Consider the following 27,238-nt stretch of genomic DNA (forward strand, 5'->3'; position numbering starts at 1 on the left):
TAAGCAGGTAAGAAAAAAAACGTTTTTTTTTTAAATGGTATCGTCGAGTTTTGAAACTTGTTTCAAAGGGTATGGTCAAGTTTCAAGCAATGATCAAAATATCGTTATCGATGCTATACCGAAACTCGAATTTTACTGGGTTACCAAGAGATACCAGTGGTTTACCAGGGTATCCAATGAGAGTAAAGGTATACAATATCGATGAAGTTACCGTTATCGACATGGTTTACCGACAAATACTTGATTTACCGACGGGGTATCCAGTTAACACACACACACACACACATATATATATATATATATATATATATATATATATATATATATAAGTGGTTTCATAAATATGATAAAAATGTAAATAGTCTACAAAATATCTTCATTACTATACATCACGTTTTGCAATTTTACACACTCATTGAAGCAATCAACCCTCTATTATTTAAGTCCATGACCATGGGCTTAAAATTTCAAAATTTCAAAAATCGGCCCACGATTATTGGTTGAAATTTTTTAAAATTTTAAAAATTGGCCAATTTTTTTTTAATTTAAAAAATTGACCTATTTTCGAAGTTTCGGTAACCGGTCCAGTTTTTTTTGCTAATAACCAGCGGTTTTTCCAATATCTAACGGTTTTGTTCATAACGCTACTGGGAAGTGCAAAAAATCAGTATACTGACCAACTTTCTCTCAATTTCCCCGGTTTTAAATTTTAAAAAATTAACCTATTTTGGGGGTTTCGGATGTCAAATCGGGCCGCTTTTGTGATTGTTATAAGCCCAAGAGAAGAAATGAGGAAGAAGGGAATTACAACGAGCAATAGGGTTTTGGACAACATTTTCATTGTTGGTATGAACATATATGGTTATGTCTTACGTTATATTAATATAATATGATAATGAGTACGAGATTATATAGAAGGTGTTATACATGTACAAATCACACTTGGAGTGGATTGATTTGTTTGCATGATTAATTTAGCTCTAGAGTAGAGACGTAGAGATAGTACGTAGTGCGAAATAGCCGCCGGGCAGTAGATAGGAGTCACGACTATGATGAGCATGGTTAATTTTGACAAGAATCTAATTGAGTAGCTCCATAGTTTAGAATCTTAGTTCCATAGCTTAATTAATAAGGATAGATATGGGACTCTATTTTAATGGAGGTATAGATACGAGTCTTTGAATCTTAATTATGCAAATAAAATACTTTAATACAAGAAATACCAAATTTTCATTTTACACCTATTCACTCATCTTTGTGTGTGCATTGAATTTTTCGTTTCAACTAAAATCTAAAATTTGAAAGTGTGGCTAGTTAGCCAAATCAAACATGATATTCGCAAAAATAAAAGATGCGTCGTATATGTTAAAAATGAGCCAAAATCATTATAAATGAGTCTTAAAAACAAAAATGTAAATAACTAATGAAAAAACAAGAAATAAATCACATAAATACCCTCTTTGGATTCTCAAATTTAAAAATCCAAAAAATTTAGAAAACATATTATAATAAATCAACTCGATCATCAAAGATCCTTTTTTTTTTTTCTCGTGTAGTAGTTGTTTCATGTTTATAGTTGTTAATAGAGGTTCATGATACCAATGCGTATGTCAACGAAATCTAGAACACACATATAAATATCAACTTTTTTTTTTTTTTTGTAACTATCCATATCATATATAAATTGACACAAACACCCAAAAAAAAAATACGAAATCAATAGCGCAAACATTTAAAATAACAGTTTAAAAAGGTTAACATCAATGAAAACAAAATATAATATAAATCGTGGTAGCTAGCTTGGTCTAGCGGTAATCGACAGAGAGGTCATGGGTTCAAGCCCCCATGGGATGCAGAAATGCATGCCCCCTAGGATTTATTCTAATAAGTATGTAATCTTGGCCAGTAGTGCCACCTACTATGTAATCTTGGCCGATAGTGTCACCTGCGCTTTGCACTGCTAATATATCATGTAATCCTGGCCGATAGTGTCTCTACTAAAAAAAAAAGTATAATACAAATCAAGAGCAAAAAAATACATATAAATTTGTTTATAGTGTTTAATATTGGTTTATAGGCACATGACATATTTGGTCAATTTGAAAAAAAAAAATATATTAAATCGCGTTTAATTTTAGACCAACACGTGTATTTTCAGCAAATTTATTGACTTTTTTAAGTGTATAACTGAAACTTAACATTAAATATTAGAAAAATTGTACAAAATAACCATTTGAAACTTATTGATTAGCAAAATATTCAAAGTTTTAACTTTTCAACAAAGTAGCCAAATTTACGTTTCAAATTTTTTTTAAAAGGAATGATTAAATTTTTTTGACGATTATTATAAGTAATTTATCACTTTCAAACAAATTAATCTTTGGGTCAAAAAAAATTTTGAAACCAGATTGCTGCACATTTTGGCTATTTCACTAAATTAAGACAAACCTTGGGTATTTTGCATGTTCGTAACTTAAATTGACTATTTAGCTACATCACCTTTAAATATTTTTGCCGCGGAAAAAAAATAAGTATTTAAGTGTATGTTTCCGAAAAATATTAGGTATTTGTGCCATATATATGCATATATTATATGTATATTTTTTTATATATATTCTGCAACATTATTTTCATTCGGTTTTCCATCGAAAACGGCATTTGAAAACGGCATTTCATTTGTCATTTTTCCCGTTCAATTTTCTGTCGACGTGTCGATGTTTCGTAAATCAGGAGGCTCGAAACGACATAAAAAAACGGCATTTAAATCTTTGCTTCCAAGTCACCACCGTGACCCAAAAGCTCGATTCAATTTCTAGTACAGTTTCTATATCGTGAAAGAAACAATCAAAGACAATATTGCCTAAAACTTGAACAAAATCAATATATTCGGAGTGTCAATAGTTTACTGTGTGTTTGAAATTCTCAAACCCAAACTTTTAACATGCAAAAGTTACCTTGAGAAATTACAAAGATAAAAGTTAGCTGCTATTTCAAATTCTTTCAACAAAAAAAAAGTTGTATAACTGTAAATAGTTATTTTCCAACTAAATTAAATTATAATCAGTAAATAAAGTTAAATATAGTCCAAATAGTCAACACTTCTTTTTTTTTTAAAAAAAATTTAAACATAAAAAATAAAAGCTATATTCGTAATAAAAGTCCTAAACATGCCATTTTTGCGATAAATTACAAAAAACGGCTATCGAAAAGCAATTTCCGCAAGTGCTTACCCATGTTTAGACGAATTTTGAGAGGCCCAAAAAGTGTGTAACCGAACCATATACGTAAGCCCATCCAGCCCAGACTTATAGAAGGGCAATATAGTAAACTTACAATCGAACCGTCTTATAGACGCTACCAATTCAAAAACGCTCAGCACACAATGCCGCCATTTATTTATGGATGTAAATTCTAAGCTTCCAACGAAAGCTTCTTTATTTATTGATTTTCTACGAATTATTCAACTCGCCTCTATATAATACAAACCTTGTCGCCGACTCTTTCACATCTCAAACTTATCAACAAATCAAACCAGTCAATAAATAAATAGATCTTCACAGTATATCTGTTCTTCATTGCTCTATAAGGTAAGTCTATACGATTCGCTTGTTCTGTTCATCAGAAAGTCCTAGTAAGGATTTATAGAAAAACTTTCATCGCTCATTTCATTCTTTGCTACAAAAGAATCTAGCTTTGACTTGCTCGTTAAGTTTGTTTGGAATATGTGTATCGAATTTTACTTGTCACGCAAGTTTCAAACGTCTATTCTTTTTTTTTTTCTTTTTCTTTTTCTTTTTTTTACTATTTCTTACATATGAACTGGAAAATTGTGTATGTTTTTTCCCTATAATGTTTTATCCGTTGAATCTTTGTGACGTGCTCAATATCTTTACTTAATAAGTCTCCTCTCAATTGGGTATTTAGACGATATGCTTCTTAAAATTGATCCGACCATTAATCGTTCACCTTTAAATTAGCTTTTGATTAAGAGTTACGTCAACCTCTAATAATATTTAACGTTTAAGTGAAGTCGTGACGAATAACTAACTAGATACTTATTCATATATGTTAAAATAAATTTGAAAAATAAATGAAATTCCTCTTCGTGCAAACAGGAGTCCAAAAAGTATTATATTCTGAGCTTGTCAATGAAATCGCGGAGAATGGAGGTACTTAATAAAATATCAATGCCAAAAAAAAATTAATTATTTGCTTTGCTTACATACTCGTAGCTCTAATTGTGTTAATTTTTCGGGTTAAAATTTTTCAGGTGGATCATCAATGCGGCGACGAAAGGTGAAATAATAATAATAGTAATAATAATAACTTTCCATCTAACTAGATTTGTTAAAGTACATGAAAAGAGGTTATTTCATGATGAAATTTCAATTTGGACAGGACTAAAAACAAGGCAATTGAGAATCACACTTTTGGAGGGATTGGGAATAAGAAAATGAAGACTCGAAACGATTCAGAATCAGATGATCAAGTATTGTTTGATCTGAACAAAACGCCACGTGGCCACACAAATTCCCATCACAGATTTCTCTCAACAATCTCAAGCCCTGAATTTATACTGAGAAAGTCGGCGCTGAGCTTCGCAAACACGCCTTCGATCATAAGGAAAAGGAATGTGAAATCATCCAATACTAATAATAATAATAATAATAATAATAATAATAATGGGCTCGATCGCACCGACACTTTGGTGAGATCTTCAATCGCTGTAAAAGTAAAAATGCTTGATCTGGAAAGTGATTTCGGTGATGATGACAAAGATGTGTCCTCCTTCTTGTGATTTTTAGGAATAAATAAATTCGAATGTACTTTATATCTTATATATGTAACTACAACCAGGGGATTCGATGTTAAATGTGAATCTTGAAAATGTGTTGGAATGTCGGATGATTCGGATTGATTAGTTGGGGGGTTTAAATGTGGTCGCAAATAAAGATTATACAAAAAAAAGTACATGATTACAAGTGGCGTTTCAATTTAGGTTATAAAAAAAGGTGTATTATTAACTTAATAAAGCTTGAAATTATCATTTATAATTTCTATTAATGTGTGTGTGTAAGTGAGCGGATAATAAATTATTAGGATTATTTTAAAAGCATGAATGAGTTTTTTCGTATTATTATCCATTAGCAAGATTTTTTTTTTCTTTCTACTTTCATGTCATAAAAAAAACTACATTTAATGATAAATATTGTTATGCCGTCTTTTTCTTATGCTAAAAACGACGCCTCAATTGCAAAAACGACGTTACAATATAAAAGGACAATTTAGTCAAATGCTAAAAATATGCATGACTAAAAACAAGCGAATTTGGGACAAGCGACAAGCGAATTTTCAACAAGCGACAAACGAATTTTCAACAAGCGACAAGCGAATTTTCAACAAGCGACAAGCGAATTTTCAACAAGCGACATGTTTTCCAGCCAGGGTTGACCTCCAGGCGAGCTCGACCTCCAGGCGAGCTCAACCTCCAGGCAGGATCGACCTCCGGGCGAGCTCGACCTCCACGCAGGCTCGACCTCCAGCCAGGGTCGACCTCCAGGCGAGCTCGACCTCCAGGCGAGCTCAACCTCCAGGCAGGATCGACCTCCGGGCGAGCTCGACCTCCACGCAGGCTCGACCTCCAGCCAGGGTCGACCTCCAAGCGAGGCTCGACCTCCAGGCGAGCTCGACCTCCAGGCGAGCTCAACCTCCAGGCGAGCTCGACCCCCAGCCAAGACCGACCTCCAGGCCAAACTCGACCTCCAAGTAGGCTCAACCTCCAGGCGAGCTCGACCTCCAGGCCAGGAATCAAAGACGAAGAACGCATTCCCGACGAAGAAGAAGGCAAAGCATTGTTTCCCTCTTTACGATTCTAAGATCCTCTGAAGCTCTTGGACGCTTTGGGCTTTGTCCCGAACTTCCTTGAACCCTTTGGACTCTCGAAAAGTAATTTGGGCCGATCCAATACTAGGCACGTAACTATTCCAGGCACACCACGTGTCCTCAAATGTTAAATCCAAAAAACGGCCTAACAAATATATCATGAATAAAACTGAATTTAATGAGTATCATAAAAGTGTATTAAAATTTTACTTGTTGATAATGGAAAAAAAAAGTCTTCTAATTAATCATACTTTTAGAATAATCCTTAAAAAAAAAAAAGTTAATCTCGGCTGACTTATTTTTTTTCCTTTTAAAATCAAAATATACCAAAATACCCTGAACGTAAAAAAAAATTTAAAAATTAAAAAAAATAAAAGTTAGAGTTTTCAGTTAACTTTTTTTTATCCGGTCAAAATTAATCCACGGTTAATTTTAACCATTTTTTTTAATATTACTAGTAAAAAAAAATAGTTAATCTAAAATAACAACGAGCCGCTTGTTGTTGTGAAACTGATACAAATAACATTTTTATCACTACAAAACAATTAATCACATATTGTTTAAGTGCATATCCTTGCTTGGGTTTTGGATTTGTTTATGAAGAGATTTCTTACCACTTTTTTGTACCCTTGGAAACACTAGTACGGCCAAACAACAAAACAAATATTGAACTCAAGATAATAAACAAAATTAAAAAAATAAAAAAGGCCTCGATAATAATTGAGGTTCACCGATAAAATTGGCTTATACTTGATGAGCTACGAAAAGATAAGCTCGTCCACTAGTATCAATCAAAGAGCAAACACACTTGTTTGGAGTACAATCTCAAAGAAAGAAAGAATAAGAAAAAGAAAAAAAAAACACTAAAATATAAGGGAGATTAAGATGTGTGTATAGTATATCCTCTCTATTTGCATGATTAGGTTCTTAACAAAAGTAAAGATTAGGAACAAATTAGATTGAGTGTCAGATCTAATTATCAACGATCTAGAAAAGCCTTCACTAATTTAAACAAAAGATTTACCTAATGACGAAGCCACATAATTTGAAAATCATGTAACTTTTTGTTTTGTGCTCCTTCAATAAATAAATAAAAATTCCATGCACCTTCGACAAAAATTTGGGCTCCGCCACTGATTACACTGAGAGTGGTATTGAGAAACTTCGAGCCTGATACAAGTAGTGACGGAGTTAGGAATTGAAATTAAGAGGGAGTAAATTTGAAAAAAAAAACCAGAGGGGTTAATTTAAAAATATATAAATTTTTAAAAAAATATAAATTTAAAAAAATTCAATAAATTTGCCCACCTTAAATTCTTTGTAGCTCGGCCTTAGGATGCAAGATCCAAGCTCGAGCCGAAATGGGCGAGTCCGTTTATTTATTTACTTATCTAGATTTATTTGAGTGGTTTGGTTAATTGTCCTATTTATTCTTGAGAAGATTATCATAATGTGCCTCTAGATGCGTGACGTGTATGGCATTTTCGGGTATAGGGCTTATCTCGCTTTCATGCCTTCATTATTTTCATGATTAATTGTTTTGGCTAAGATTTCATAGATTTACTTTGGTGTGACTCATCACCTTCGTATCTTTGTGTAACGCTGAGAAATGTGGCGTCATTTTATTTCGTTTTGTGAACGCAAGGTATGGGCTTTGCTTTGCCATTGACATCAGGTATAAACCGTTTTTTTAATGGTATTTTTTTTTAATATATATTTTTTATCAGTATATTATTTGCTCACGACATGAAATCAATCAAACCCAATTTATTAAGTAAATGGATTATCCATAACATAGATAATAAGTATCTACGCTCCTTAAACTCCTATCCACGCTCTGCCACGTGGCACTCCTTTGCCACCTTCTTTGCGCGACACGTGGCTCAATTGGCCTATTCCTTGCGTTTTCTTTTCCTCTTCCTTCTTCATATTCATTCGATACCCACGCCATCGATTCGTCTTCTTCTAAAAACCCACGCCATCGATTCGTCTTCTTCTAAAAAATGAAAAAGAAATCAAATTCATTTATCTTACTTCTTTTCTTTTCCTCTTTCTTCTTCACTCGACCACGCCCAAAAAACACCCAGAGAAGAAAGAGAGCGAGAGAAGCAATGAGAGAGGGAAATCGTGAGAGATCGGAATTCCTCTGCCTCATCCAAGGTAAGGACTCGCTTTTTTTTTCTCCTTAATCGCTCGGATTTTGTTGATTCTTGAGCGTGATTTTTAGAAGATGAAGTGGAGATGAAGAGCGTGAATCCGTGATTCCTGATTGGAACCCGATCGACTTTCACACTTCTTCTTCTTTTTTGGCACTCTCTCTAGATCGACCTCGATCTTCTCTCTTTCTTGCTCTCTCGAACTTGTCTCTTGTCAGTCCCTCATCTCGTTTGCTCACTCTCTATCTCCTGAAAACCAGGTGAGCTCGACCTCCAGGCGAGCTCGACCCCCAGGTCAGGCTCGACCTCCAAACGAGCTCGACCTCCAGGCCAGGCTCGACCTCCAGGCCAGGCTCGACCTCCAGGCGAGCTCGTCCTCCAGGCGAGCTCGACCCCCAGGCGAGCTAGATCTCCAGGCGAGCTCGACCTCCAGGCAGGCTCGACCCCAGGCGAGCTGGACCTCCAGGCGAGCTCGACACCCAGGCGAGCTCGACCCCCCAGGCGAGCTCGACCTCCAGGTCAGGCTCGACCTCCAAACGAGCTCGACCTCCAGCTCAGGCTCGACCTCCAAACGAGCTCGACCTCCAGGCAAGCTCGACCCCCAGGCTAGCTCGAGACCCCCAGCCAGGCTCAACCTCAAGGCGAGCTCGACGAGCTCGACCTCCAGGCCAGCTCGACCCCTAGGCGAGCTCGACCTCCAGGCAGGCTCGACCTCCAGGCGAGCTCGACCTCCTAGGCGAGTTCGACCCCCCAGGCGAGCTCGACCTCCAGGCAGGCACGACCTCCAGGCCAGGCTCGACCTCCAGGCGAGCTCGACCTACAGGCCAGTTCGACCCCCAGGCGAGCTCGACCCCCCAGGCGACCTCCAGGCGAGCTTGAGGCCCCCAGCCGAGCTCGAGACCCCCAGCCAGGCTCGACCTCAAGGCGAGCTCGACCTCCAAGCAGGCTCGACCCCCCAGGCGAGCTCGACCCCCTAGGCGAGCTCGACCTCCAGGTCAGGCTCGACCTCCAAACGAGCTCGACCTCCAGGTCAGGCTCGACCTCCAAACGAGCTCGACCTCCAGGCAGGCACGACCTCCAGGCCAGGCTCGACCTCCAGGCGAGCTCGTCCTCCTGGCGAGCTCGACCTCCAGGCCAGCTCGACCCCCAGGCGAGCTCGACATCCAGGCAAGCTCGATCTCCATGCGAGCTGGACCTCCAGGCAGGCTCGACCCCAGGCGAGCTCGACCTCCAGGTCAGGCTCGACCTCCAAACGAGCTCGACCTCCAGGTCAGGCTCGACCTCCAAACGAGCTCGACCTCCAGGCGAGCTCGTCCTCCAGGCGAGCTCCGCCTCCAGGCGAGCTCGACCCCCAGCCGAGCTCGACCCCCAGCCAGGCTCGACCTCCAACCTCAATATCTGAACACCAAGCTCAAGAAAAAGCCAAAAATCGAAAAAAAAAAAAAAAAAACGTGTTACTTTTGTTGAAATCAAACTCTGTTTTTTTTATTTTTTATGACGTGTCCTTGAATTCACTCTTTTGATTATAGATATAGAATGTAGGCTGCTCTTGAAGTTGGTTTTTTTTTTTTTTTGGTATTACCCGCATGTTTCGGTTGTTGATCTAGATTAGATTTTGCGATATGTCAAAAATCGATCGTTGGTCGTATTTTTAACAACATTTTGAACTTGAAAATGACAAGTATATAATTATCTTATGTTCATGATATTTAAAGTCTCCATGTCATTTACTTCATACTTTATCAATTATATATAAGTGGAATTATGTTCAATAAAAAAAAAATCAAAATCGGAAGGAAAAAAAAATGGCTTCCACTGTCGCTGCCTGGCGACACCAGGATTCAAGTTGAAATAAAAATATATACAAAATATATTGATGAGAGAGGGAAAAAAAATTAAAGATCGGGAAAAAAAATGACTTCAGGCAGGCTCGACCTCCAGGCAGGCTCGATCTCCAGGCCAGGCTCGCCCTCCAGGCAGGCTCGACCTCCAAACGAGCTCGACCTCCAAGCCAGGCTCGACCTTCAGCCAGGCTCGCCCTCTAGGCCAGGCTCGACCTCCAGGCCAGGCTCGACCTCCAGCAAGGCTCGACGTCCAGGCAGGCTCGACCTCCAGGCAGGCTCGACCTCCAGGCGAGCTCGACCTCCAGGCAGGCTCGACCTCCAGGCGAGCTCGACCTCCAGGCAGGCTCGATCTCCAGGCCAGGCTTGACCTCCAGCCAGGCTCGCCCTCGAGGCCAGGCTCGACCTTCAGGCAGGCTCGACCTCCAGCCAGGCCCGATCTCCAAGCCAGGCTCGACCTCCAACCAGGCTCGCCCTCCAGGCCAGGCTCGACCTCCAGCCAGGTTCGACCCGAGCTCGACCCCCAGGCGAGCTCGACCTCCAGGCAGGGTCGACCTCCAGCCAGGGTCGACCTCCAGGCGAGCTCGACCTCCAGGCGATCTCGACCCCTAGGCGAGCTCGACCTCCAGGCAGGCTCGACCTCCAGGCCAGGTTCGACCTCCAGGAGTAAGTCCAACCCAAAAATTGTGAAGGCAATCACAGCTCTGCCAAGGGCTAGGAAAGAAAAGTCCCAGCCCTGCCAAGGGCCAGGAAGGAAAAATCACAGCCCTGCCAAGGGCTAGGAAGGAAAAGTCTCAGCCCTGCCAAGGGCCAGGAAGGAAAAATCTAAGCCCTGCAAAGGGCCAGGAAAACCCCTGCCCTGCCATGGGCAAGGAAGGAAAAATCCCAGCCCCGCCGAGGGCAAGGAAAGAAATATTTCGGCCTTACTAAGGGCGAGAGGGGCGACATCCCGACCCGTCCAAGGGCAAGGAAAACTCCAACCCGACCAAGGGCAAGGAAAACCCCGGCCCTGTCGTGGGCAAGGAAGGAAAAATCCCACCCGCCAAGGGCAAGGAAAATCCCTGCCCTGCCATGGGCAAGAAAGGAAAAATTCTAGCCCCGCCGAGGGCAAGGAAGGTTCAAGCATTGTGCATAGTCAGCCCCTACAAAAATCAAGGGAAAAATGAAAAGACCATCCTACCCCGACTCAGCACACTCCTATAAATACCTTCAGATTCCTCATTTGGAGGTAAGTTCTCGGACGACTTACAAAACCTGTGCCTCTCTCTCATCTGAGACTTTCTCTCTCTAGAACCTTGAACCAAGACACTTGGACTAATGTTGAGCGTCGGAGTGCCCGTCGGAGGAAACCCCTCCGGGGTTCTTTAGCTCACGTTTCTCTCTTTTTCAGGTGAAGAGACGTCGGAAACCCTTTTCCGACACGGCGGAGGCGACAAGTGCCGAGACAACTTCCCCGTTCGACCACCGCGCGGTCATAGGGTCCGGCCCTAGGCCGAACCGCGGACCGATTTTCGTGTTGATCCATTTTCAGGTATTAACACATACTTTTACCAAAATTTTCATCAACGATTTGAATTTCTTCGAACTTGCTTGTTTTCGTTTTACAATCATTCGCGCGTAGCGCGTACCCATTACTAGTAGTTAAATAAGTCTAAATGAGATGTTTCCACGAATTAAATATTCAATTGACACCTGTCCCTCTTTTTTAATAGAGATAGACATCTAATTTTCATAATTAAAACCCATTACAGAGTGCTCGCAATACTGAATAAGTACATAAATATTTTATTTTATTGCTAAAAGGTACATAAATATTTAGTTAATCGCATGGCAGTGTTCAGTTTTGAACTAGATATACACAAGAATTAGAATCTCTATAGCTAGCTAATTTTTTTTATTATTATTTATCAAAATATAGCTAGCTAATTAATTACAGCCTAACAATCTTATCCAATATTTATTGCCTCGAAAAAGGTCACTATATTTGTTTTGCTGAAGGATGGGGTCCTCTTAAAAAAAGAATTTAAAAACAAATTGCTGTTATGGTGCTTCTCTTTTCTTTTTAGTCATTGCTTTATACATGTTTATGATTTCGATACTGTTTTTTTTTTCAAACATATCCTAAAAGATATAACTTTTACGACTCGAAATCTACTATGTGACATGTCATCTTCAAAATTTGCAACACAAAATTTCTTTTCTGAAATTAGAGAAGAGGATAAAAATCTAAACTTTACTATAAAAAATTCAACTTCCACTAACAAATAAAAAATAAAAATAACCAAGCTGGCAAAAGTTCACGCAATTTGTCGTCGCAAATCACTCTCGTCGGTCACACCCAAAAAAGGCGCAAAACTAATGACTCCCTATAACAAATTGCATGGTTCAAAATGTGAAATACACGTAACATTCCATAATTATATGATAATTGATAACATCATGATTCATGGTTCAATTTTTTATAAAAACTATTAAAGATCTTATCTTTAAATGACTAAAAATGATGTGGCATTATTTTAAGTAAATAATTATTAATTATAGTAATGTGATATTATTTGAACTTGTTTTTAGTATTTCATTTATGTTTTTAGAGTCTAATATTTCTTTATAATTAATAAATATTTATAATTATTAATATTTTTATTTTATTAATAAAATCTCGTGATTATTTACATAAAATTTATCAAAAATTGATTATACGTCAAAACTTGAACGATCTAAAAAGCCTTCATTTTATCCACAGTGCCAAGATCCAAGTTGTAGCTTAATTGAGTTTCATGTTGATCAAGTTAACATATAAATGTTGAACTTGATAAAAAAAAATACTAAGGAAATATGGAGCTAAATAAAATTGAGCGCCAATAAAGCTAGAAAGGATTTACTCTCGCACACACTTTATCTTTGTACACTAAATACAAATATAAAAAATAAAAATTAAAAAATATTAAGGGAAAAAAACGGGCTTCTTTCTAACAGATTTTTCGGAACAAACAAAACCCTCTCTCTCTATATCTCATTTTCACCGCCTTTTTTCGTTGTTATATTTCATTCATTTCACTCGCCGAATCATCATCATCATCGTTATCGTTATTATCAGTTCAGAACTTTCCTTGCGATTCTGTTCTTCTCTCTCTCTCTCTCTCTCTCTCTCTCTCTCGGGTTCAGGATAAGCAATGGTGTCGGTGAAGCAGTCGATCCTAGTCACCGGAGGAGCGGGATTCATCGGAAGCCACACCGTGGTTCAGCTTCTGGAAGAGGGATTCGCCGTCACGATCATCGATAATCTCGATAACTCCGTCATCGAGGCCGTCGATCGGGTCAGAGACCTCGTGGGACCCACTCTCTCCAAGAAGCTTCACTTCCACCTGGTTCTCTCTCTCTCTCTCTCTCTCAGCTTGTCTGTTTGGTTCCCGAGAAATTTCGGAGGAAATTGAATCATCTTAGTTGTTCATCTTTGATTTTGGAGCTCGGCGAGATCGGGAATTTCGGAAATTCGATTTCTGTTTCAGTTTGTTATATTTCCTTCTTTATATTCCCGCAGCTTATTTAGAGTAAAAATGAGATCAGATGTTTTGAATTTTATTTTCCCATTCAGTTTGACTGTCCTATCTGCTTAAGCTTTTTCTGTTTTTGGAAGCTCTGTTAATTAATTAAAGAATGAGATCAGAAATTCGGTAAAAAAAAAAAAAATTTGTCAAATATAAAATGTTGCTTCTTTTTGGCATTTTGTATGCTTGGTTTCCCAGGCAATTCAAAACCAAATTGACAGTTGAAGAAAATTAAACTAGATGTCAGTTGACTAAGGAACAAAGAGGATATTAACACTTGTTTTTAATAAAATTATACTTCTTTTTTGGCATTTGTTAATTAATACTTGATTCCAATTGGACTAAACTGAAGAACTTTGGCTTAATTTGTCTGGGTTTACAGGGTGATCTGAGGAACAAAGAGGATCTGGAAAAGCTCTTCTCTCAAAATAGGTATTTGCTGCTAATATAAATATCGGTGGTCAAACTGAATCGACACGTTTATTGATTCCGTAGCGAAATGCAGATTCGATGCGGTGATACATTTCGCCGGCCTGAAAGCCGTCGGCGAGAGCGTCGCAAAGCCTCTCCGTTACTACGATAACAACTTGATCGGCACTATCAACCTCTACGAAGTCATGGCAAAACACAATTGCAAAAAGGTTCGCTATTCGAGTCCTTTTTTTTGGTCGGTCTTGCCGTGCCTGGTGTGGAAATTACCCGAGCCGCCTCATTTTTCGAAAAATACTTCATTTTCTCTATCATCGGAAAAATCATCTGAAAAAGATTAGATAAATAAATGAGTTATTTATGAAATGTTTTAAAGTTCGAGGTATACACAGGCAATCACGATCGTCTTAAAACGAGTGAAATTTTCCGGTTCTTGATTTTTAAGTCGTGATTCGCAATCTTTGCTCTCTTTTATAGATGGTTTTCTCTTCATCGGCGACGGTGTATGGCCAGCCCGATAAAATCCCGTGCGTCGAGGACTATCCCTTGGTCGCATTGAATCCGTACGGAAGAACAAAGGTACGTATTTGAATTCATTCGCGAGAATAAGATGTCTTTATTTTTGCTTATTTAATCATTCATGTTCAATGCTATACATATATATATATACACAACAGCTTTTCCTCGAAGAGATCGGTCGGGATATTCAAAAGGCGGAGCCGGATTGGAGAATCGTGTTGTTGAGGTACTTCAATCCCGTCGGCGCTCACGAGAGCGGTGAAATCGGAGAAGACCCGAAAGGCATACCCAACAACTTGATGCCTTACATACAGCAAGTGGCGGTCGGAAGATTACCCGAGCTTAATGTGTACGGTCACGATTACCCGACCAAGGACGGTACTGCGGTGAGTCACATTTACGAGATTGAAATCCAAATCTAGAGAGAGATGATATAAAGATCTCGTCTTTTTGTGTGCTGAGACAGATCCGAGACTACATACATGTCATGGACTTAGCGGACGGGCATATCGCTGCCGTTAAGAAGCTATTTACAATGGAGAATATAGGTATATTCTTTTTATTATTATTATTTCTCTTCAATACTCGCGAAAGATGTATTATATGACTGTCTCTCGAAAGACCGTGTAAGGTCATTTATTGGGCGCCATATGGGAAATTTATCAGGTTTGTTAATTATTTATTGGTGTAGAGCATATGAGAGAATTGAGCTCTACGAGGGAATCGTACTCAAAACTCAAAAAAAAAAATTATTATAGTGAAATCTGCAAGTGGACGTAGCTCTCTTATTCAGAGAGAACTACTATAAATCTTTGTGTTATTTTATTATTTGCTTTTTTAGAATAGGTCGAAATCAGGGCTCTAATCCTAACAGATTGGCTAAAACATTTTAGGTTGCACCACTTACAACTTGGGCACCGGACAAGGATCGTCTGTGCTTGAAATGGTCGCCGCATTCGAAAAAGCCTCAGGAAAGGTGATCTCTCTCTCTCTCTCTCTCTCTCTCTCTCTCTCTCTCTCTCTCTCTCTCTCTCTTTGTAGCTAATATTTCTCTTTGTGTCGCAGAAAATTCCGTACAAGCTATGTCCGAGGAGACCCGGAGACGCCACGGCCGTATATGCATCAACCAAAAAAGCCGAGAAAGAACTCGGTTGGAAGTAAGTATAGAACGGTGACGGAGAGAATTTAGACGCCGTTTTGAGCGTTATTTGATTCGGGTATCGTTTTTTTGTTTCCTTGTTTTTTTAAGGGCGAAATACGGAATAGCCGAGATGTGCAGGGACCAATGGAAATGGGCGAGCAACAATCCGTGGGGTTATCATCAATCCAAGCCTTAAAAAACCAGTAATATCAATATACTAACATCCTCAGTTTCATACTAAATGGTCAGAGCTGGAAGAGAATTCCGGTTTAAAATATTTATTGTATGTTTCCACTTGATGATATATATTAAGCTTTATGTTGAAAATAAAGTGTCACTATCTTAGCCACATTTTTTTTTTTTTTTTTTGTACTTTTTGGTATCAAGTTTTCATAAGGTTTATAGTGTCATAAGCAGATCGGTACTTGTGAACTGTTGAAATTTGTACACGAATTGTATGCTTTATAAATGTACACTATACAAAACAAATACCCAAAAAAAAAAAAAGTTTATTTTTCTTAGCTTCATTCTTGGCAAATATATATATATATATATATATATATATATATATATATATATATATTTAATTAGGGTCAAGCGGTTATATAGTCAAATAGAACTTAAGCTTTTACAAAATAGTCATAGTTTGCCAATTATAAGCAAATTAGCCCAAGTAAGATTAATCTAGGCTGAATTAAATTTAATCCCAATGAACTATAAAGACATAATGTAAGCTTTATGAAAGCTGGATTAAAATTAATCGATGCAGGATTAAAAGTCGTAATACTTTCAATTGGCTATTTTGGTATACCTAATGAAACTATGACTATTTTACAAAAGTCATAGTTTGAATTGGCTACTTCATATCATTTTTCCTTTAATTAATGTAATAGTCATGTTTTTTTTTTTGAGGGAAGGGTAATAGTCATGTTGGTGCACGGAAGTTTCATAGGAAAAGCTCAAAAACATGTACGATGAAAATGTTTGAGACCATTAAATGGGTTAGAATATAATATTAAGAAAAATCAAAGTACTTATTTTGTTTCCTCGCGAAATTAGATAAGTTTATACGTTCTCATCAGCTGACTCTGTGAAGCTTTCACGTACGTTGAGCTTTCTTTATCAATTTCCCATTTACCTGCCCACATATTTAAATTTCTAAAAAAAAAATAAATAATACACCAAATGGTCATCATTCATCACTAGTCTTTCCATGAAACTACACACAATTCATTTCCATCAAAAAGTCAATTAAACCAAAAGAGAGAGAGCTGAAAGTGGCCTATAGACAAAGATGAGCCTCTCTCTGATGAGCCAAACACCAATGAAAGAAGAGAGAGACCAAAACAACACCGATGGATTCGTGGCCAAAGGTTTTCCGGTGGCGGTTTCCGATGTGCGATCATCAATACCGTCGCCTTTCCCGGTCTCGTCTCCGTTCTCGGTCTCGGTTGACTCTCCCGGTTGGAGCTTGATAAGACCTCCAATCAACTTCTTCAATATCTTGCTTCGATTCTTCGCCTTTGTCTTCTCTTTTGCCTCGGCTCTCTCGCTCGTGATTTTTCCACCCCAGAAGAGCCATGGCTTCACGTCGTTTTACCCTTCAAACTTCACCGAAAGTTCCGAATTATTGTAAGAACAAAGATATAAAAGCCTTTCTCATGGATTTTTAGTCGAGGTTTCTTTTTTAAGTTTATAGTTTTTTTTTTTTTTTTTTTTTTTTTTTTTTTGTATTAATGGAAGGTACTCTTTCACGGCGATCATGATCGCCTTTGCGTACTCGCTCTTTCAACTATTCAAAGGGATTCTCGAGATCAGCGACCGAGGCGTTTTCATGTCCGACGTTGTCTCCGACTATACGACTTTCATTCTTGATCAGGTAACAAAAACGTTTATATTAGAAAGCTCATTCTTTCTTTTTTTTTACTTAATTATGCTTTTGGATTGTTTCAGGTATTGGTGTACCTTTTGGTTTCGTCTTCTTCGGCGGCGATACCGGCCATTAAAGCGATCGGAGAATATTCACCGCTTCGCAAAGCTTCAATTATCTCCGTCACCTTCTCTTTTGCAACTTTCTTAGTCATGGCTATTTGTGCTCTCTTATCTGGCTACAAGCTTTGCAAGAGAATCATATGGTAACAACAAAATATTCTCGAAGAAATTACCTGGTGTACCTATTTTTCAAAATGTATTCCACAATTACCGGATAAAAAAATTTATCCTGTAAAATATTCTGTTCACAGTTTACAGTTTCATGTAGATTTTTTTTACTGTTAAAGTTTGTTAATGAATTCTATTACCATTAACAAAAGGTGTATTTACGGAATTTTCCTATTCTACTATGATTATTTAGTCAAATAGGGCGTATTTTCATCTTCTTCGTGATAGAATAAAACTCCAGTAACAATTTGCTGTGCGTACAAGAGAGTGATGGACTGTTTCTGTGATTGAATGAACTGTTTTTATAATTGAATGATGTGTAGTTGGGAAATGGTCACTAACAATTTTGATACTTTGGATTAAAATAAATTAAATTATATTTTTTAATATTTTTATTAATAATTGTAGACATAAAAATATACAGTTGTCATAAATTATAGATTTATAAATACAAATAATAATAATAATTATAGATATATAAGTCTACAGTTATTAATATAAATGTTTTAAAAGACTTATTTTGGTCAAACTATCAAACTTGATACTACTTATGACATTTTCCGTGCAGTTTTTGTTACTTTAAAAAAAAATTGACTGGCCTTTACATGAGACAAGTAAAGCACTTGTTTTTATAATTGTAGAGAAATAATAAAAAATTAAGAAACGTCACAAAAATGTCATATATCAAAATTTAGTTTTGAGCCTCAAAATGCATTAAGCTAGTAAGAAAAATGTATTTGCTTACAGGAAGGGTTAGCTCTAGATAAACTCTAGGTAGGGTAGACCATACCTATGACTCATCCTGGCTATCGGATGGTATCGGCAGAACTGTGTCCGACGACGCAACCTTTCCGAGTCAAAATGGGAGGAAAATTTCCGGGACTTCAGGACGGCAGTTCCGTGCTATCGGCAATGGAATTTCCGTCGCCCGAATTAAAGCTTGACGGAAATAAGAGCTTCCAAGCTCTTATTCAGTCTTTAATGGCAGACCAAGTCTTGGCCGTTGGATTTTACATCCAGATTTAAAAAAAAAAAAAAAAAAAAAAAAAAAAACCAAACAAACAAACATGTGCGCACATACCCAGCCTTCCATCGTGTTCCTTCGAACCCCAACGTCACTTCCTTCGATCCACGGAAATCAAGTTGCCAATTCCGTGCGACACGGAACTCGGAATTTTCGTCAGGCACGCAGGCAGTTTCGGAACCCGTCCTTCCGTGTGCTTCCGTACCGACAAGCCAGGATGACCTATGACATTTTTTTATACTATCTTATTTATACCCATTTATTTTTAACAGGTATGAATTTTAGTAAAATCCTAAAAAGTACAACGGGTATTTTTTTATCCATTTAATATTAGATTTATTTATAAAAAACAAACAAATTTAAAAAAATACTTAAATTAATAACTATAATTTTAAATTTGACTAGAATCTAGTAACTGCCAAAAATTTGATGACCGTAGTCTACTTTCACATACTCCATTTTTAGACCAAAACGTAGTCTTTAAAAAAAAAATTTGTAGTTGATAAACAGTTTTGTGATAGTGAGATGACGGTGAATATGGTGATACATATAGGGGCGAGAAAGAACGTTGCGTGGCATTAAGACGTGACACGGTCTCAAACTCTACGTAAGTTTGCATAAGAGCCCTTTGCACATGAAGATTGACTTCCTAATTAGTGGCGCAAATGTTGTTGTAATGCATGTTGTCAAGACCAAAATCTCCATCAGTCTCGTTGACTGTTTCTTCTATTGGGCTAGAGACTGTGATTGGGTCAGGTATTTGAACTACACTTTTTTTCCTTTTTTTTGGCGCACAAGTGAACGAACAATGACTACATTCTTCTCCTTGCAAGTAACACATATAATGGATAATTCTAACCATATTTGATGTAGTCAACTATTTTCTCGTCATTGTTTATCACACTTCGAGAACATTGAACATCACCAATCATGTACGGAACCTTTATTTTTAAATAAAAAAGAACCTATCCACATTAAGTAGCTCTTATAACTTATCCAATACCTCAAAAACTTAATGTTCGTCGGAATCTCCATAACATGAGTACTAATTCCTCTAAAAGCAGCTATTTTACTATCTTTTAAACCCAAAACTCGTCGAACATAAAATAAGACCACTGAAATCTATGAAAAAAAAACATATTAATTGATATTTTAAACAAAACAACACATAAAAGACATTGCAGTACGCCACAAGCAACCACAGAGGGCTATTAAAAACCTCGATCAAATTTGAGATAAGTATTTTAGTTTGTTATTTAAAGAAATAGACTTTTACTTAAAATACATTCATTCATATTACACACTTAATTATGTTAGAGTTAGAGATAGGAAAAAAAAAACATACTACAAATTAACCATTAAATTTAACAAGGAATATTTGTTTTACATTCAATGAGATTTGAATTTTCATTATAAGCATATGGACTATTCCTTGGGGTCTTGCTTTACTTTATTCCTCAAACCTCCAAATTTTTATATAGTCTCTAAAATCATGGAAAAAAAAGTCAAACTAAATTATACTTAGAAACGAAATCTAATAAAATTAAGGGACTATAGTGAGATTTAATGAAGATAAAAATAGGAAATAATTGTAGCGTCAAAATAGAGAAGCTTCTGGAAAAAGACATTAATATTAAATAAATAAATAAATAAAAAGAATTTTAATCACACACGTGACAGGCTCCTCCTTCCTTACTTCCTTCTGGCGCCTTCACATCCATTGTCCCCCTTCGGTGGGTCCCACACCAATCCTTTTTGGCACTGTTTTTTAATTTATATTTCTTTTGGTCTCCTTTTTCCTCTTTTTCCCCTGATCCGTCTTTCCACTAATATTTATTTTTTCTTTTCCTTATTTTAATTTATCCTTCTCGAACACACGAATTCCAATTCCATCTTTCTTTCTCTCTCCCTCTTTCCCTTATCATTTACTCTACTCAATCTCAACCAGAAGTTTCTAGAACCAACCACACAAATCCTCTCTTTCTCTCTCAGTCGTCCTTGCGAATCGAATGAAGAAGACCTCGATCGAGTTTGTCAGGTTTTCCTGTTTGGCTCCCGATAATACGTCACCGTTTTCGTCAGAAAGATCGGAATATTCTTAGTGCCTCTATTCGCTTTGTTTTCCAGGTAACGAAACAATCACAGACTATTCTTTCTCTTAATTTATATTCCTATTATAAAAAAGAGTAGTAAATACGTTTCAATAGCTTGCTATAGTGGAATATTTTGCTTTCTTTTTTAGGCTAGCTTTTTCTCCTAATTTATATGTGCATGTAATATTGAAAAAGTGCACTTTTTTTATTTATTGTAAGAATTTATGTATATATTTTTTTTTAATTTTCTATAATTGGAGTGAAAAACAGTGCTTTCGTTAGGGTTTGGATCTGGTATAGTATAGTATGTCTCCATTGCCGGTGGTGGAGCAGACCGGCGAGTCTGTCCACGGTGGAAGCGCCGGAGGAAGTTCCGGAGCGGATTCACAGAGGACTCTTCCGACGCCATTTCTGACGAAGACGTACCAGCTCGTTGACGATCCGACCTTCGACGAGCTGATTTCATGGAACGAAGATGGATTGAGCTTCATCGTTTGGAGACCAGCCGAGTTCGCCAGAGATTTGCTTCCGAAGTACTTCAAGCACAACAATTTCTCTAGCTTCGTTCGTCAACTCAACACCTACGTAAGCCGAGAAATTGAGTGCTGATTCAATCGATTTGATTTACATTTTCTTCTTTCGGAATTTTTTTAGGGATTTAGAAAGGTAGTACCGGATCGTTGGGAATTCGCGAACGATTGCTTCAAACGCGGAGAGAAAATCCTCCTCCGCGACATCCAGCGCCGGAAAATCTCTACGGCCACCACCGCAGCAACCACAGGTCCGGCGGCGATTCCGATTGCGGTCCGAGTTTCGCCCTCGAACTCCGGCGAGGAACAGGTGATCTCGTCGAACTCGTCTCCGACTCCGTCCGCCACCGCGTCGGCGTCGCTGCCGAGAACGACCGCGACGACCTGCACGACGGCGCCGGAGCTCGTGGAGGAGAACGATCGGCTCCGCCGCGAAAACTCGCAGCTCAGCCAAGAGCTCTCTCAGCTCCGGGGACTCTGTAACAACATTCTGACGCTCATGACGAACTACGCGTCGTCGCAGATCGAGAGCGGCCGTTCGGCGGCCATGGAGACGGAGGCTGCGGCGGCGGCGGAAACGGAGACGGAAGCGCCGCCGCCGCCGGAGGAGGAAGAGAACGGGGCGGCGATGACTCAGAGATTGTTCGGGGTTTCGATCGGGGTCAAGAGAGCGAGGAGTGACGAGGAAGATCATCGCTGCAGCGACGAAGATGATAGGCAAGGAAGCGATGGAAATCGATCTGCCTCGGCGGCGGCGGCGGCGATTAAATCCGAGCCGCCGGATGAGATCCGCCAGGAAGCTCCTTGGCTCGAGCTCGGAAAATAGTAGTTAATTGGATTGCGAAATGATGATGATGAAAATTTTCGAGGCTTTCTTCGAGTTGGTCGATTCTGATCAACGCAGAGACTGTTATCGGACGGACTAAAAACGGCTTCAGGACTTCAACGGTGTAATTATGAGCTCAGAGAGAGCTCGGGTCGGAGATTTTGAAGTTACGGTTGATATGGCAAAAGCGAACAGTCTCGATGAAAGGGTTTTCGAGTCTTTTCGCTGTTCTCTTGGCAAGTCCTAAAGACAGAGATTCTTTTGGAGAAGGATGTTTAGCTGTGAAAATAGTTGTAGAGGAGAGAGCCAGTGAAAAAGAATATGAATCTCTTCGTGGCACGCCGGGTTGTATGATTATTTAATATTTTTTTAATTTAAGTTATGATCAACCTTTGATTATGCATTGTATTGTAGTTTACATTCTAAGTTGTAATTATATTTAGAGGTATATTTATGTCACTTTTGAGCATTTACTTCAATGACAAATTAATTTAACTTTTATGGAAGATGAATTTTTTTAGGGATTTATATATGTCCGATTAAAACAAGAGGCAATTAGGTAAATAGTTCAATAATCCATTTTCGTTTTAAAAAATAGCTAAAATTTTAATTTATATAAAAAAAAAAAGGATTATTCCTATTCTATGACTTGTACCATGATTTTGGACCAAAATCTATTAAACCCAAATAAATCATAAACTATGACTTAATGAAATAAGTAATTACATATTTATCCTTCATATTTAGTTTATTTTTATTAGTTAATTAATAAAACAAAAACAATTATTTAGTTTATATTATGAAAACAAACATCATTACAAAAACCCGGAGAGCAGCCCTGGGAATCTCCAACGCTGAAGCTCCTGGGAACGACGGTCATGGCCGCCGGAGAGCAGCCCATGGCCATCCCGGTGGCGGCGATCTCGAAAAGTCCGCCGGAACAGCCCGCCATGGATTCCGCGTAGAATTTCTGTGGTTTTTAAAGTTAAAAAACAAAGAAAAAACGATTCTCGCGATTCTGGATAATTTTGAAAAGTTTCTGAAAATTTATGGGTTTTCGTTGAAGATTTATTGACGTTGATGTCAATAAAAATGCATATTTATTGACATCAATGTCAATAAATCTTCAAAGGAATTTTCCAGAATCGTTGAAGATAAATCTTCAACGAAAACCCAGAAACGTTGAAGATTTATTGACATTAATGTCAATAAAAATGAATATTTATTGACATTAATGTCAATAAATCTTCAACGGTTCTGGGTTTTCGTTGAAGATTTGATTCTGGATAATTTTGAAAAGTTTCTGAAAGTTTCTGGGTTTTCGTTGAAGATTTATTTACATTAATGTCAATAAAAATGCATATTTATTGACATCAATGTCAATAAATCTTCAACGAAAACCCATAAATTTTCAGAAACTTTTCAAAATTTTCCAGAATCCCGAGAATTGTTTTTTTATTTGTTTTTTAACTTCAAAAACCAAAAAAATTCAACGACTTAAACACTTTGAATAGGATCAAAAAAAATTTCATGAAAATCTAACCCTAAACTAAAAAGACAAATTGAAAAAACAAAGATGAACACAAACAAAGATGACGAACTGAAAAACGAAAAGAGAGAGTGGAAGAGAGCTGAACCCAAAACGAAAAGAAAGTCAAATAATTAAATAAGAAAGAAAATCAAATATTATTAAAAGTAATGGTATTTTTGTATTTAGTGAAAATAGGTAGTCATAGTTTATGATTTATTTGAGTTTAGTAGATTTTGGTCCAAAATCTTGGTACAAGTCATAGAATAGAAATAATCCCAAAAAAATGGTCTACAGGACCGAAGCTAATTAATTAACTAATTAAGTTAATTTAATTTACTTTGAAAAATACTTTATCGGGTCAAAAATATTTTATCGGGTCGAAGTGAATTAAATTAGTTAATTTAATTTATTTTGGTGGATTATTTTTATAATAAAATGAAATTTTAATTCGAAGCTTAAAAAAAACTAGTGGATTGGTTAGTTACAGTAAATTCTTCTTAAAATAATACGATTTGTTTGACTTAATCTTCATCTTTATGTTTGTCACTGCAAATAAATTTATTTCACAATAGTTAATTGCTAACTTATATATATGCAAAGCAATTATATATCAACACAAACGGGATGCTCACGCGTTGCGGCGAAGATGTTTATACATTCTGATAAATATGGTTTTTTTTTTTTTTTTTTTTGCTTGGATTCGATAAGTATGTTCCTATTCATTAATTACATTAAATACTTTAGAAATAATAGATTTATTAAGTAAAATTTGACCATCTAAAGAAAATAAATTACTTCAAGATATAACCCATGAAAGTTTCAAATGACATATAAGCCAATCATATACAAACTCTAATTATTATTAATTAAATAAGAAGCATGTGTGTTGCACCAGGAGTCGATTTCTCAACAAAAATCTTGAAATGTTACAATCTATTTTAAAAAAAAAAAGCAATAAGAGATTAAATATATATCAGTTAAAAAAATATATATCTAATGACATAAAGTATTTTAAATGAGTATGAAGCTGTATTATTATTATTATTATTATTATTATTATTATTATTATTATTATATATAAAGAAGAGGAAAGTATAAATTATAATTTTTTTTTATTTGTTTTAGGATAAAGCGAAGTTAACTTGTTTCAAGTGAATATTACGAAAGACAATAATATTATTATGAAGCAAGTATTCTTACGATATTAATTAATCCTATCGGTAATGGAATATAAATTAAAAATATGATTTTTTTATAATCATAAAAACAGTGGCGGATCCAAACTCGGAAGGAGGGAGGGGCCAAAACTGAAATTAGACTGTAAAAAAAAAAAAAAAAAACCCCCAAATTTTTTTTTGAGAGGGGGGCCAGGCCACTTGAGCTCACCACCTGGGTCCGCCACTGCATAGAATTGGAATAATATATGTGCATACATATTCAAATATGCAAATCACATTATTTATATATAATTTAGAAATCTACATATATATACAATGTGAGGATAACTATGTAAATCAAGGAATCGCAAAGACGTTTAGTTATATATAACATTGAAAACACAATGTTGTTGCTCTTGTTAGTTGACTTGAAATTCTTTTACAATCAATGATAGAAATAAATTATTCCAACAACTAAATTTATAGTTATTTCTCTTTTCTTTTCTTTTTTTTTTTTTTTCTTTTTTTCATATCCTCCTCTCCCTCTATTTATCTTTTTTATTATTTTTAAAACCCACACTTTAATTTGATATAATAAATTCTAAGTCTGTAGCTCAAGCCCAAGTCCATTAGCCTATATTGCTGATCCAAAACAACGACCAAACATTTTCTGTCATTTAATCAAACCACAATCCTCACCATACCATAATTTCTATTTTCAACTGTTAGATTAGGTATTATATACTGTGTACAAATTGGCGTTTTATTGCTTTCGGCTTGGGTCCTTGGGATAAAGAGAAGCTATTTTTTTTTTTTTTAATTGTCTTTTATTGGGCTCATCTTTCCTGCTGAAGTCCATTTCTATAAATAAAGTCTTTTATCATTAAGCACTTATAAATAAGAGTGCTGCTATTTGTCACGGGCCCGATTTCTCACGATTCATACAATGAGTGACACGTGGATGAAGTTTTTTGGTGTTTATTGCTTTTGTGGGTAATCGTGTGAATCGTGAATCATGTTAAAAAATCATTTCCATATAAATAATGCTTAGCTATTATTATAAAAAAGTTCTTATTATATAAAAAAAAATCAATTAATAATGTTCAGCTATTATATTAGAAAACACGGTAAATTACCTATTATCCAACTGAAAGTATATATTGATAAAAGTCAAAAATATTTATTAGAAGATAAGTGTTGACAAAATGCATAAACCCTTTAGTTTAAATAAATATATATTTTTATTAAATTGGAAATAAAAATATTTAAGTCATTAATTTTGTTATTCGATATATTTTATAGCTAAAATATCATATATTTTATTCATTTAAAATAAAAGATATAAATATATATTATTTTAACATATTATGTACTATTATTTATGTTAAGTTTTTCATCGGCATGTCGGTTTCCATGAAAAGCGGCATTTGAAAACGGAAAATTAGTTGCCATTTTCCACATTTTTCCAATCGATTTTCCATCGGCTTGTCGGTTTTCCGTAAATTAGAAAGATCGAAACGGCATTTACAAACGTCCGAGAATTGAGAGTATCACAAAAACCATTTCACCAAATCTCTCTTTTTATCCTTCTCTATCGATCGTTCTCTTTCTCTCTTTATCTGTCTCTCTCATTCTCTATTTTCGTTTGTGCATTTCATCTTACTTTTTTTTTCTTTTTTAACGATTACATTTTAAAATTCTTTGGCCGACGATGTTTGATTAGCAAACTTTAACAATTTATATAAACACCACTACTACAAATATAGGCATCGGGTGCGACGAAAGTCGCCCCGATACCCAGAATGTCACACCCGAAAATTCTTCGGGTGCGACTTTAGGTGCGACATTGTCGCGCCTAAAAGTCTGTTGCTAAAGGCTTCGAGAGCGACATGTCGCACTCGAAGTCGCACCTATTTTGCTTCAGAATATCTCAAAAAATGAGTATTAGGTGCGACTACGTTATTTTAATAAAAAAATTACACCGAGGGCTGAGTTGGCCGGTGAGGGCGAGACCGGCGAAGGCGAGGCCGGCGAGGGCTAGGCCAGCGAGGGCGAGACCGGTGAAGGTTGAGACTGACGAGGGCGAGGGAGGAGGGGCGGCGAGGGTTAGACTAGTGTTGTGACGGGGCAGACGCAGCCATCGCAGTCTTGGATGGCGGAGGGGCCCTGTTGGAGGGCGGAGAACAAAAGAGGTCGCGGTCTTGGGCGGCGGAGATGCTCAACGCGCGGAGGTGTCGAAGGAGGAGCTCGGCGGAGGTGGTCGAAAGATGAGATCGTGTTTGACGACGTATGAACTGCCAGCTCCGGCGCGGAGGAGGGGCGGCGAGCAGAGCGACGTGAGAGAGAGATAGAGAGAAAATGAGAGAGGGATAGGCTATGTAAAGAAGAAGAAGAAGAAAG

General features: G+C 37.2%; 4 protein-coding genes and 1 long non-coding RNA gene across 7 annotated transcripts; 4 read left to right on the top strand and 1 right to left on the bottom strand.

Moving 5' to 3' along the window:
- The first annotated feature begins 3,510 nt into the window (after window positions 1-3,510).
- On the top strand, window positions 3,511-4,941 carry LOC149405764 (uncharacterized). Its single transcript, XM_089606870.1, has 4 exons — window positions 3,511-3,587; window positions 4,116-4,169; window positions 4,271-4,296; window positions 4,399-4,941. The coding sequence occupies exons 2-4, from the start codon at window positions 4,149-4,151 to the stop codon at window positions 4,796-4,798; spliced, it is 447 nt and encodes a 148-aa protein (XP_089462996.1). The 5' UTR covers window positions 3,511-3,587; window positions 4,116-4,148; the 3' UTR covers window positions 4,799-4,941.
- A 1,018-nt stretch (window positions 4,942-5,959) lies between these two features.
- On the bottom strand, window positions 5,960-7,251 carry LOC149405765 (uncharacterized). The gene is made up of 3 exons (XR_016295536.1): window positions 7,192-7,251; window positions 6,908-7,053; window positions 5,960-6,028 (listed from the first exon to the last, which is right to left on the bottom strand). It is a non-coding gene; the product is annotated as an uncharacterized LOC149405765 (long non-coding RNA).
- A 5,603-nt stretch (window positions 7,252-12,854) lies between these two features.
- On the top strand, window positions 12,855-15,868 carry LOC149405766 (bifunctional UDP-glucose 4-epimerase and UDP-xylose 4-epimerase 1). The gene is made up of 9 exons (XM_089608032.1): window positions 12,855-13,248; window positions 13,811-13,860; window positions 13,934-14,069; window positions 14,335-14,436; window positions 14,535-14,762; window positions 14,843-14,924; window positions 15,270-15,352; window positions 15,442-15,533; window positions 15,626-15,868. The coding sequence occupies exons 1-9, from the start codon at window positions 13,054-13,056 to the stop codon at window positions 15,711-15,713; spliced, it is 1,056 nt and encodes a 351-aa protein (XP_089464158.1). The 5' UTR covers window positions 12,855-13,053; the 3' UTR covers window positions 15,714-15,868.
- A 250-nt stretch (window positions 15,869-16,118) lies between these two features.
- On the top strand, window positions 16,119-17,968 carry LOC149405767 (CASP-like protein 4A4). Its single transcript, XM_089606448.1, has 3 exons — window positions 16,119-17,149; window positions 17,261-17,396; window positions 17,471-17,968. The coding sequence occupies exons 1-3, from the start codon at window positions 16,812-16,814 to the stop codon at window positions 17,654-17,656; spliced, it is 660 nt and encodes a 219-aa protein (XP_089462574.1). The 5' UTR covers window positions 16,119-16,811; the 3' UTR covers window positions 17,657-17,968.
- A 2,571-nt stretch (window positions 17,969-20,539) lies between these two features.
- AT-HSFB2B (winged-helix DNA-binding transcription factor family protein) lies at window positions 20,540-22,623 on the top strand. Of its 3 annotated transcripts, none has more exons than XM_089608035.1 (3): window positions 20,540-20,828; window positions 21,077-21,379; window positions 21,449-22,623. In XM_089608035.1, exons 2-3 carry the CDS (start codon window positions 21,101-21,103, stop codon window positions 22,148-22,150), a joined length of 981 nt encoding a protein of 326 aa, XP_089464161.1. In that variant the 5' UTR covers window positions 20,540-20,828; window positions 21,077-21,100; the 3' UTR covers window positions 22,151-22,623. The 3 variants fall into 3 exon arrangements, with proteins under 3 accessions (XP_089464161.1, XP_089464159.1, XP_089464160.1); XM_089608033.1 differs by having other exon boundaries at window positions 20,541-20,828; window positions 21,065-21,379; XM_089608034.1 differs by lacking the exon at window positions 20,540-20,828 and having other exon boundaries at window positions 20,868-21,379.
- Window positions 22,624-27,238: the final 4,615 nt, after the last annotated feature.

Source organism: Urtica dioica, chromosome 2 (assembly GCF_054948205.1).
Source record: "Urtica dioica subsp. dioica isolate 48M chromosome 2, U.dioica_male_clone48M_v1_H2, whole genome shotgun sequence".
Taxonomy (NCBI): Eukaryota; Viridiplantae; Streptophyta; class Magnoliopsida; order Rosales; family Urticaceae; genus Urtica; species Urtica dioica.